Here is a 12700-nt window from a genome sequence, read left to right as displayed (position 1 = left end):
TAGGGCAATTTAATTTCAGTGTGTCTGAGGGCCTTCCCTCAAAATGCTTCTCCTGGAAAAAGTGGGTTTTCTCTTCCACTGTCGTCATTTTGAATGTGCTGCATTAATCCACTCTTATCACTGACTTTAATTTCACAGAAACCTTCTTTATCTTCCTCCGTTCCATAGCCATTTTCCTCATCATAAAATTACTCTTCATACATTACACCCTATGAGCTTCAGAGAATGTCTGTGCCCTAAAATGGAACTGTTAATGGTAAGGGCATGGGGTGTGATAGTCACTTCTAAAAAGATGACTTTACTCATGTGTCTGTCACTAAAGAAGATTTTAGGGGTTTCAGTACATGTCACTCACCCTTCCTTGGAGTTTTTAGATAAGGAGGCCAGTTGAAAAAAAAAAAAAGAAAGAAAAGATTGGTATTTTGAACGGGACCAGAGGCATATGCTCCTGCACTGTTTTATGCCTTTAGCCTCTACCAGGCTGCAAAACGTCCCTCCGTGCTCTGTAAATGACAATGACTCATTTCACTGCAAGAGCATTAACATCATTATAAAGCATTTTTAATTTTAATGTGGGACGGTAGAATCAGAGACTCTCGGAGGAGATGTTGAAAACCTGTCCAGTTTCACCCTCTCGATTCAGAGATAAGGAAACTGGAAAATGCAGTTTGGAAAATAACATGTCTAAAATTATGGTGCTTGTCCCCACCTAGTTATTGTAATAACACTGGGAACATAACTCGTACCTTCTCTCCTTCTCTCCGCCCCTCCTCCCCCACCCTCCTTCCTTCCTTCCTTTTCTTTTTTTTAAACCTTCCTATAAATTATCCTTTCACACACTTTACATCAGCATCCCTGACCCGAGGTGCGAGCTGGAATCACGTAGGGAACTTTTCTAGATAATAAGCCCACCAGGGACCAGTATTTAAATGCCCCCCCAGGTGACAGTGACCCACGACAGGCAGGTTGACCCTCATGCTCCAGCGAAGGGGCTGCTCAAGATCCCTGGACCCCAGTGCGAATGCGCCTGGCAGGGGCACCTCAGTGCTAAGCCCACCGGCCGGTCCACTGGCTACTTGGCTCCATCCTGCCTTGCCCGACAGCTGATGTAGGGCTTCCCCTTCCCATCAGAACCCACCCCTGCCCACTCACCACCACAAGTGGGAAACTGGGCAACATTTCGAGAATTCTTTTGTAGCCAACGTCACCAAATCCTCCTGTCAGTTTCTTCCCAAGTCCTTTAAAACCTGACTGTTCTCATTATAACCACCAACCATCACCTCATGTCCACACTGCAGGAACGGCTCACTAAGTACTTTCTGTCCCTAAACATTATGGTGGCTTCTAAAAAATTTTTTAAATAGAATTACCATAGGGCAAAGCAATTCCACCTCTAGGTATCCCCCCCAAGAATGAAAGCCAGGCCCTCGGCGCCCTCGGGCTGTGCCAGCCCAAGTGACACAACACCCCGAGTGCCACGTGCTGTCCAGAGGTGGACGGCAGCCTCTGAGTCAGCCTCAGGTTCCTGCTGCCACGGAGATGGAAACGTGGCCTCAGGATGCATAGGTCTTATGTTTTGGCAGGTCCCCCTTGCTCTAAAAGCCTGTCACAGAAAAGAACTGGTGCCATAGACACAACTGTGATGCTGAAAAGTCTTAGACCCAGTACAAATGCAGGTGAGCAATTGTCAAAGTCTCATGAAACAGAAGTCAAATGAGTCATCCATTCATTTGGAAGCTTCACAGAGTGAAACAAAAAATAACGCATGCTTATTCCAATGAGATAGCCAGTATTCCTTCTAAATAAAGAGTAAAAATAATTTTATTGCCTATTTCCAAGTAGAGAAAGGCCTGGTTAGACTGGCTAGTTAGAAATAAATTTCTAACTCAATCATAGTGGATAATATACTGTGACTTTTTTAGGACTATACCTGGTTTCATAATTTTACATTGAAAAGCAAACTTTTTTTGGTTCTAATTTCCTTTAAAAGAAAGCGCAGCTTTACACAAAAGGACTCCTGTGATTTTCAATATTATTCTTTGAGCCAGTCAAATGAGCAACAGATTCACTGGCTAAAGATCGGATATAAATTAAGAAAAATTCTAATTTAAATAGAAATCAAGCTTATGATCCATAAGACAACCTCTGCACGGTCACAGCAGATGGCCATCAGAAGCTGAGAAGGCAGCTGGAAGTCTTTGAGGCTGGCGAATAACCATGTTAAGTGCAGGGCCAGGAACCCAGAGCCGCAGAGAGGGTGTCTTTTCTCAGTTACATTCCATGTGGATTTCATTCAGCTGTCAGATGCTGAATTTATCCAGCACTCCCCATTTCTAAAGGAGCATCTGCCCCGTTTCATGTAAGCCCAACTCCCTGTCAAATGGAGATGGCCAAATCCAGCTCCAGCTTCACTGTGTCTGTGGCAGCACAGATAAAACTTCCACGTGATTTCAATGAGCGCCGGGGAAGACAGAATGTGAGAGTAACTCGGAGTTCCCTTGGAAGAAAGCATAGAGTTGCACTCAGCACCCAAGCCACGTGGAGCTGGGCCTGCCTGGAGAAATCAGCTGTTCTATGTCAAGGAACAGAGTTACCTGAGAAAAATGCTTTTCTCTCCCTTAGATTGACTTAGGGTTTAGTGACAAAGGAGGGAAGGAGAGACGTGTCGTTCTACATGTGCGGACAAGTCTCAATTATGTTAATGCACCTTTACTAATTAATAATATTAATTATGTAAATAACTGCCTTAATGATTAATCTGTGATGATCTGGAGCAATTTGTTCTCATCTAGATCTTCCATAATGCTTACAAACCACTATTTAAAAAAATTTCACTCTATCTTACTTAGTTCTCATTAGGACCCGCTAAAGTCAAATGTATACTTAAAACATTTTGCGGAGAGGGTCACCAGTGTTAGACATGCATGTCCCCCCCCTCCCGGAACGCCCGTCTGCTCGGTGCAGCACTGGTGTGTACTCTACCTAGATCCTCCTCGGCCGGCCCCGGAAAGCTGATGCCCGGCTGGACCAGGTCCCCGGCCTCTTCCTCTGCAAAGAGAGAAACAAAGTCACTTTTCAGTATGTTGCTGGTGTGCCCTGCGTAATCACAACACATCCCCTACACGCCCCCACGACGCTCAGGCATGAGCCATGCTTTCCGGCTTACGCCACTGCTCGGAGCTGGCGTTTGGGGCCAAAGCCCAGGAACCACCACCTTTTCTGACCACAGTCCTGCGGTCGCAGGTGCACGTTTGCCCCACGGAGGTGCCGACTTAGGTCGCCGTGCCAGGGATTCCCAGCTGCTCCTTGGTTTCCTGCAGACTTTGTAGACTTTGTCTGCATGTGAACTGGATTTTGTAAACTTGGCCGCACGATTGTTTCCCGGCTGGTGAGTCCCCTGTGAGCCCTACACGGTCCTGAGGAGGACTCCTCTGACGTCTGGAAAGTCTTTTACTACCTGAGGCCTCATCTGGCAAAATTCGAAGCCTGCAGTTACCATTCTCATCTTAATACTCGTTAACCTTAGGTCAATTGTGTCCACATCTCATTTCCTTCTGTTGTGAGAACAGGTCACCGGCATTGATTTTCAATTGCTGGGTCTGTGATTAGTGCAGAAGCAGACACGGCATTCTTAGAGGGACACATCGTGCGGCTGCACAAGGTCTCAGGGGTTATCTCGCTCTGGCCCTCCCTACCCAGATGAGGCAACAAAGCCAAAGAGACAAAAGGCCTGGGCTCTTTGTCCGGCTGGCCCTGGGGAGCTGGACACAGACGCATCAGTGGCCTTCGGTCCTGGGCTCCGCTCAGCGAACCAGGCGCCTTGGTCTGCTGGCTGCTCTGGGCCCCATGAGTGCTGCCAGGCAGCTTAGACCTGCTGATGCCCAGGGACTGTCTGCCCCGCAATGCGCGGAGAGCGGTGGGGGGCAGACAGCAGGTCTCCATACAGAGACAGGGAGTTTCAGAGAAGCTTCATATATGTGCCATCATTTGGGTGTGTAGTCCGTAAATATCATTCTAAATATAATTACATAGTCAGACATGCGTTCACGCAGGCTTCCAACATTCGCAAATAAGCTTTGGGCAAATGTTCTAGTATGACATCCTTCTAGCAAAACTAAATACAGTTACCATGTTATAGTCATGGGGGGCTTCGTTTTAGGACATTGTGGTCAGCCCACTGACATTTTCACCATCTTCAAGTTAGCAAATAGACACCTTCCACTTTCAGTAAGTTTACAGGACGTTAAGAAAGAAAGGTAGGGTTATTTGTAGTAAGGTGGGTGGACCTAGAATCTGTCATACAGAGTGAAGTAAGTCAGAAAGAGAAAAACAAATACCGTATGCTAAACACATATATATAGAATCTAAAAAAAAAATGGTTCTGAAGAGCCTAGGGGCAGGACAGGAATAAAGATGCAGACATAGAGAATGGACTTGAGGGCACGGGGATGGGGAAGGGTAAGCTGGGACGAAGTGAGAGAGTGGCATGGACATATATACACTACCAAACGTAAAATAGATAGCTAGTGGGAAGCAGCCGCATAGCACAGGGAGATCAGCTCGGTACTTTGTGACCACCTAGAGGGGTGGGATAGGGAGGGTGGGAGGGAGGGAGACGCAAGAGGGAGGAGATATGGGGATATATGTATATGTATAGCTGATTCACTTTGTTATAAAGCAGAAACTAACACACCATTGTAAAGCAATTATACTCCAATAAAGATGTTAAAAAAAAGAAAGAAAGGTAGGGGGTTTGGCCACGAAAGATGCTGTGGAGCTGTGGAATTTACCACATCTCAGGTAAATTGTGGTGGAATTTCATATTATGGGGTCTCTCAGGCACTGCTTTTAAAATATATACAATATATATGAATATACATGTATGTATGTCTAATAAATGTCTGAATTGGGGTAAGTATTTTAGAGAGAGCTTATTCGAATGCACTCACATAATTCAGCTGTGCCCCGTTTTTGATGGCTAAGAGTACTTTTTGCACATTTGAAGTCTTCTTTTACTGCTAATAAGCCATCGATGACAAAGCTGGCCGGTCAGGTGACACATTAAGGCTAATACGAAACTGAAGATGCCGTGTTTCATTTGTTTAGAAGCATAATGCAATAGGATGCACAGTGCTAATTAAATACGGTTGCCACGGAGACTGTGTTCACGTGGTCAGCGTTATTAACTTGAAGACCGTCTACGTTAGGTGGGGTAGAAGAGAATGAGGAGAATAAACCGAAACACTGAACCTTCGATTTCGATCCCATTTTGTTCCCCTTGAACACACATACACAGAAACAAAGGGACAAGCTTTCCCAGCCTGAATCTGAACGAGCAGCTGACATCACACAGTGGAACCGCGAGCACGCGCTGAACTGACAGAGACGCCCAGCGGACGCAGAGCCCAGCGCAGCGCAATCCACCGGCAGCTTCACAAAAGGGCGCGTCTCATTATCCCAAGAACAAGACTCCAAGGACACTGCCTGAGGCCCTGAGGAGGCCAGCCCTGGACTGTGAGGGTGGAAGCCACTAGCTGCACATTCCACCTCTGCTTGTCCTTCCTCAGATCAGATAAAGTGAGGCCTTGAGCGGCTACACTTAGGGAAAACCTTTGAGTCAAACACACAGAATGTGGGTTAAGGGCAAATGCATTAGACGTTTCTGTTTCCGGTTTCACCTCTTAGCCACTTGAGCCTCATTCAAAGTGTGTGTTGGTGTCATTATCCAACCAGCTTTGTCTCTGCAGCTCACATTTTGTGTATCCGCCTGATACCTACTCACAGCCCAGAGCACTGATCTGGGCACCGTCCTGTTCACATGCACAGACGGGGTCTGCAGGCCGGTCACCCAACATCCTGTGTCCGCAGCGGGACGAGAACGTCCGAGGTGACCGGCAAAGGAAGCACGTAGGGCGCAGGGCATGTCTCCTCCTCTGATACCTCTCGGTCCCCAAAGCTGCCCCTGCCAGGCTCACAGAGATGGGCCAACACGGGTTCTTCCCGATTCCAGTCTCTGACCCAGCTTGCACCAAGGAGAGGAAGCATCTCTTCTGCCAATGCTGCACAGACGAACGGTGGGACCAGGGAGCAGCCCGGCTGGAGCAATGAGACGGCAGCTGTAGCTGCGCGTGAGACCCCCGGGGACTGCGACACCTCCCCGGCCACACGAGCACACCACAGCCTGGTTGGGGGCGGGGGGCGGGCAGCCACTGTGCAGATCACACATGTGAGATTAATCACGCTGTAAAATGAGGAGTGCCTGCATCGGACACCATGGTCACATTTCAGCATGTTTTCTTTGCAAAAATAGAAACGTGTCACAGACTGAAAACGTTTGGAAATCATCCACAGACACGTCTGAGTGCATCTAGTGAGTTCTGGTCTTCATTAGAGGCTCGGCCCTTTGCTGTTAGGGCTCTGGACCCTCCTCCCTGCACATTGGGTGCCGACAATACCTTCCAGATGAGTTCACCTTACGGATTAATCGTCTTATTTACCAAGTCGCTAACACATGACCTAGCGATTCGATAACACCTCTGGGTGAACTGTAAGCAGGTCTTTTTGTGGTTCTGGGCCACGGTGCTTCTTCAAAGGGTCAACGCCTAATTCCACGTGTGCACCGAACTTCTCCCAGAGGAAATCCAGGTGAGGAGGATCAAACGCGGCTGGTGGAGCTGACAGGGAGCTGAGGTGCCACCACGGAAACACCACGTGGGCCCGTCTCTGAAATCGCCTGCACACGTCAGACAGTCGCCACCCTCGTCCCCTGCACCCGGGAGCTGAGGAAGTTATCTGAGAGAATCCTACGATCCAGGGCGTGGTCACCATCTCAGAGGATGACCGGTGTCTGCCGCCTCCTCTTACGGACACACCGCTCACGCCCCCTCAAGGGGGACGGGATCAGCTCGGGGTTTCCTCACGGTCAGACCTCACATGCACATTCCAGGTGGTTGTGGCATCCACACTGTGCAATGAGGACCAGAGAGGCGGGTGTGTCACCTGGGGAAGAGAGACACTGGATGCGGGGGGCCCTGCTGGGACAGAAACGAGAGCCGTGGGTACAAGAGCCCACAGCGGGCGCGGAGACAAGGAGGCTGGGATCCGAGGTCCCGAGAAGCAAAGGCCCCACGTCAATGCAGACCAAAGTCGGGTCCCGGGTAAAGAACCCCCCGGCGAGGGTCAGAGCCAAGCGTGCTGGCAGCACCATGTCAGAACGAGATCTGGCTTCACTGCGCTGAGTGCGTGGCCGTGGGAGTGTCTCCTGCTTCATGGAGACATGAAAGCCTCCATTACCTCACTTCATTGACCCGACCGACCGCTCTGCAGTTATGGCACGATTGGTCCTCTGCCCTGATGGATGCAGAAGTCGTGGCCCGGGGGGTTCCGTGCCTTCCCTGACGTCACGTTAGGGGCGGATTCCCGGAGGCTGAGCCTGTCCTGATGGAAGTTCCGGCTCTTTCACCCCGCTGTCTGGGGGCATCTGTTTGGAGGCGTCAGCAACATGACCCTTCATTTCTTAAAAACCTGACCCACGAACGCCCCGCTGCCAGGCTCAGAAAAGAGCAGGGAGAACACATACTTCCAATCTTTGGGCTTCTAAACCCTCTTAAGCACAAGTACACATTATATACCTTTTGAGGGGGAAACTTGTCTCTAAATCATGCCCACTTGGAAGCAGTATTAAGAAAGCGTTAGAAGGAAAAACAATGTTTATACATGAAAAGGGAAATTGCTCTTAAGAAAATACTGGATTTCTTGGTGTAAAGGAATACAATACTGTTATTACCTCATAAACACCAAGAAAATGAAATGATACGCTTTGTCCACTGTGCCCGGGACTTTGCAGCATGTCTTGCTCCAAACGGTGTTTTTACTTATGCGCTTAATCAGTTTTTCCCCACTGTGTCCCTGTGGGCAGTGAGGGGGTAGAGATCACTGTCCTTGTGGACACAGTGGCCACAGGCCTGGAGCAGAGAAATGACTCACCCACAGTCCCTAGCAGAACCGTGATTTCTGATGGAGATTTTCAGGAGCACATCCTTGTTTTTTTTCTTTTCAAATGACGTCTGCACAGAAACTCCAAATATAAGAAAGGTTGCTATGGGTGCGGTTTGGGAGAACTGGGTTACGAAGGGGATGTGGTGGGGTGTCTGCACCCCTTTTCTTCTCTTGCAGCCTTCGGAGCTTCTCTGCAGAAGCCAGAGCGGCCGGGACATACGGCCACCCAGGGAGACCACAGGGGTGAGTGACTCTCACTTCTTTTTGTTGCTGGGATGATACCTTCTGAGCTGAGGGTAGTAGCATGTGAAGCTTTTTTTTTTTTTTTTAAACCACATGGACTACCACCAAACCTATACAATTTTTTCCATATTTCTTTGCTGCTTTAGTCCATAGCAGGTTTTTTTTTCTTTTTTCTTTCTTTCTTTATTTTTGGCCGTGTTGGGTCTTCGTTTCTGTGCAAGGGCTTTCTCGAGTTGCGGCGAGCGGGGGCCACTCTTCATCGCGATGCGCGGGCCTCTCACTATCGCGGCCTCTCCTGTTGTGGAGCTCAGGCTCCAGATGCGCAGGCTCAGTAGTTGTGGCACACGGGCTTAGTTGCTCCGTGGCATGTGGGATCCTCCCAGACCAGGGCTCGAACCCGTGTCCCCTGCATCGGCAGGCAGACTCCCAACCACTGCACCACCAGGGAAGCCCCGCATGTGAAGCTTTTGCTGCTGAATCTAGGTTCCAAAGTCTGACTGATGTTACCAAAGACCCTCCACCATGCCCACCCTGAGTCCAGCTGCATCTCTGGCTCTTCCCTTGGAATCGGTCCCTCTGACAGTCATTTCTTCCCCGTTCCTTTCCCCCCAAGCCCAGGGGACCGGTCTGGCTCAACCCATGTGGGCTCCATGCACTCAGCCTCTTTTCCATCCTCACTTCACCTGATCCATCTGGTCTACCCGCTCACTTCAAGTTCACTCACACCTCCGATCCCATCCAGATGCTCTGCCAACTAAAGAAGGTCACTCGCACTGGGCTCTACAAGGACTGAGCCACAAGCCACCGCAGCCACTGACCTTCAACCCACCGTGAGAGGAGTCCAGGGCAGAGATCAGGGAGGAGGCGCTCTGTGCTCCGGGAGAACACGTGAATAGGCCTTCACATAGTTAGGTATTTTCAGGAGATATTACGAAGCCAAGTTCTCGCACCTCCCCACACTCAGAAAAGCACTAAGACCATTAACTAAGGCATGTGCTCCTGTGACCAGCAGAACCTTCCAGCCAGCTGTGTGTTTGGTTGTACGCACCCTTCGCCTGAATCACACATGTGCTCACCTCCCCCAGCTCTGGGGAGCAGGTCCTCAGAGCCACCGGGAGGCTGTCTCCGGCTCACCGTTCCCGGTAAGTCCCCGAATAACCCTGAACTCACAGCTCTCAGGTGGTGTGTTATTTCCCAGTCTCCACCTCCGACCTCTCCTCAGTTAAAATTTTTGCTTGTGAAAATGTCTCCTGACTGTGTGACTGGTTGGAAACTCCTCCCGGTGGATAGAAAGGGCACAGAACACGGAGCCACAGAGTCAGGGTGACGACCACGGGTAGAGTGATCGAATCTCCAGGTGTGACACCCGGCAGCTACTTCCGGTTCGGCGATCTGACAGTTTGCCCAATTTCTAGATTCTTCTCCGTCTTTAAAAGTTTACTCTGCAGAAAGCACTCAAGTCCCCATTTCAGCCGTTTCCCTAACGACAGGATTTGAAGCTGCTCAAATTAAGGGTCCATCTCTGCTCCTTGAGGATAAAGACACTGATTAGTGTGACCGTCCCTCCTCCTCACAGCTGTGCTTGCAGCCTGCATCTAGCCCCCGCCAGGACCGTTGCTAATGGCTTTCCTTTGAAACACATAAAAATGCTCATAATTTTATTTTGGACCAAAGATCAAGTCTCAGAAGAAGCTGCCCGAAAGTCTGCAGAATTTTCACTCAGACTCAAGTGTCATTCAGGTGAGAGGAAAACCTGGGGTCACAAGAGGGAACAGCGGAAGCCCCGATGGCGGGTGTCAGGGTTCACACCCCTCGGACCCTGGCAGGGCAGTGGCGTCCCTTGTTTGCAAACTTTGAGGGCCTCACCACACATTCAAACAAATCACAAAATCGTCTTCCACAGGAATTCACGTGCGACTAAGGGCAGCGCACACTTGACTCTGAATTCCTCTGGACTTGGAAACAAGAGGAAAACATGCTGAAGTGAAAAGCAGACTTTCTTATGTAAGGAAGAAAGCTTCAGGATGAAACGTATCTGTCTGCTGTTAAACTTGAACATGAGTCACTTCAAAGTGACGTTAATTATATTTTATATAATATGCTTTAAATCTAAATTCCAAATGAACATAGTGTCAAATCTTCTGCATTGCCATCTGTATTTAATAAGGTTTTACACCTAAGGTTGCTGGGAGATATGTCCACCACGTTTAAACTGGAAATACAGTTTTAAGGACAGAGTAAAGGGCATTTTACAAAGCTTAGAAAAAGCTGTCCTTTGCAGCCTTAGCTACTGCTGCCAGACCCTGGGTTAGGTAACCACCTCAGAGATGGGAGTGAACGATGCTGACACCAGACACCTTCTTTATCTCTGACACCAGACACCTTCTTTATCTCTGACGGGTGGTTTTCTGCTGGTTCATCAGAAGTCCCTGGGTAGGGCAGCCAGAGGACATCCAGGCATTTAAATTTCAGATAAACAAAGAATAATATTGAAGTATATCCCAAGCGGTATCTGTTGTGTATCTGAAATTCAAACTTACCAGGTCATCCTGGATCTTTATTTGCTAAATCCTGCCTCAATGTCCTGGGGGCTTTGAGAAGAATGCAGATGCTCTGGCCTCAATCCTGGAGGTTCTGGGTGGCCTGGGGCCAGTTCACCTCAATCCAGAGGCGACTTTATTGTGCAGCCGGGTTGAGAACAGCCAACTTCACAGAACGAACAAACGCGATGTATTCAAGGCCCCCATTCCACCCTCCCTCCTCCAGCTAGGAACAGGAAGCCTGACCGCCCTGCGCCCATAGGGTCCAGGTGGCTGCCGTCCTTGGCCGCTGGGAGGCCCAGCGCGGCCCTACTCCCCGCAGGCACCTTCCGGAGATGCTGACTTCATACCAAGACAGGGAGTGGGATTCTCTGCCTGGAAAACCCTCTCCCACTTTCTTTTGTGATACCACCTACTTTCTGGAGAGGAGTTTTCCAGCATTTTAACATTATAAAAAGCCACAATGTTAACTTTTAAACACTCTAAATTCTTTGTTTTAACAGATCTTTACTGGAGTATAACTGCTTCACAATACTGTGTTAGTTTCTGTCGTACTCTAAATTCTTCATTTAACGTATCATCTTAATTTTCCACACTTGATGAATTTCCGGCATCTCTTGGTTCCTTCCAGAGACGTCCACCGAGTGTGAGGGGCTTTGATGACCCAGGAGGAACGAGAGCTCCAGTGATTTTGTGTCTTTTCCTGGATTTTGTGTAAGTGACTCGAGGGTAAGGAGTGATGCTCCATTTTTTTCCCCCTCTAACAAAACTGGCAAGCCTTGATTTTCAAATATCCAATTAAAGCAGAATGGTTAAATAAATTACGGAACAATCACAGCATGGAATGTTAGAGAGCTTTTCGCCATTTTAGAAATTCCCGATGTAATGCTAAGTGAGACAGGCAAGATGCAAACGCTGAGCGCTTCACGATCCTCGTCTGCTCTGGAAAAAAGACAGGGGCCGTTGACCAAGATGTCAAGGGCGACCGTCTGCAGTTGCAGGGATTATGGCCACGTTGTATTCTTCTCTTTAAACTTTTCGTGCTGTCCAGATTTTCTTCAACAGGCCCGTGTGCGCTTTATAAATACAGAGGGGATTATAAAAACACTCGGTGTTCAGCAGTCTCCAGGAAAACCAACATCTGTTTCCTCCTTTGCTGAAATTAGACGGCCCGGGTCCCCAGTCCACCTTGTTTCCCATTCCGCGCGTGGGCATTAACCGCCCCTCTGCTTGCAGAGCCGTGCGGCCCCTCCAGGCTTAGGTGGGCGTGGGATTAGGATCCGTCTTTGGGAAAGTGACGGGGATAACATGCGTCCCCGGCATTTTTACTTTCACTGTCTTTCTCGGGTGTTCATGTGCCCGCTCTCCTCTCCTAGTTCCTCTACAAGACACTCCTTTTCCTGCATCAAAATCTGGGCTCAGAAGATCAATGTGCTAAACTCATTCCCAGTAAAGTGCAAAGGGACCCCATCAGCCTTCTTGAACACGGCCTCTGCGTCCAGGGACGGTCTGTGCCCAGAGGGACGGGGCCTGCTGCGGACACCACCACGCAGGGGGTTTCACCCCGCGGATCACAGCAGGGAAGGAGGGCCTGGGCCGTCCACCAGCCCCGCTGCGGCCATGCCGGGACCCCGAAGGCATTCTGTGGTTGAACCTGCTTCATTGTGGGTTCGTCCTACAGTGATTAAAATACCTTTTTTTTGTGTGCGGTATGCAGGCCTCTCACTGTTGTGGCCTCTCCCATTGCGGAGCACAGGCTCCGGACGCGCAGGCTCAGCGGCCATGGCTCACGGGCCCAGCCACTCCGCGGCATGTGGGATCTTCCCGGACCGGGGCACGAACCCATGCCCCCTGCATCGGCAGGCAGATTCACAACCACTGTGCTACCAGGGAAGCCCCGATTAAAATTCCTTTTAAAA

General features: G+C 49.4%; 1 protein-coding gene across 1 annotated transcript in view; it reads right to left on the bottom strand.

The window, feature by feature from the left end:
• Positions 1–12700, bottom strand: part of DLGAP2 (DLG associated protein 2) — a gene marked incomplete at its 3' end in the record, with an annotated part of 748047 nt that overhangs the window by 151068 nt on the left and 584279 nt on the right. The window contains exon 5 of the mRNA XM_082608399.1: positions 2983–3048. Coding sequence (XP_082464525.1) covers positions 2983–3048 — 66 coding nt within the window. The remainder of the gene's footprint in view (positions 1–2982; positions 3049–12700) is intronic.

Source organism: Mesoplodon mirus (assembly GCF_964341445.2).
Source record: "Mesoplodon mirus genome assembly, chromosome: 20".
Taxonomy (NCBI): Eukaryota; Metazoa; Chordata; class Mammalia; order Artiodactyla; family Ziphiidae; genus Mesoplodon; species Mesoplodon mirus.
Note: the sequence above shows the minus strand (reverse complement) of the source record. Positions and strands in the feature narration are given on the sequence as shown.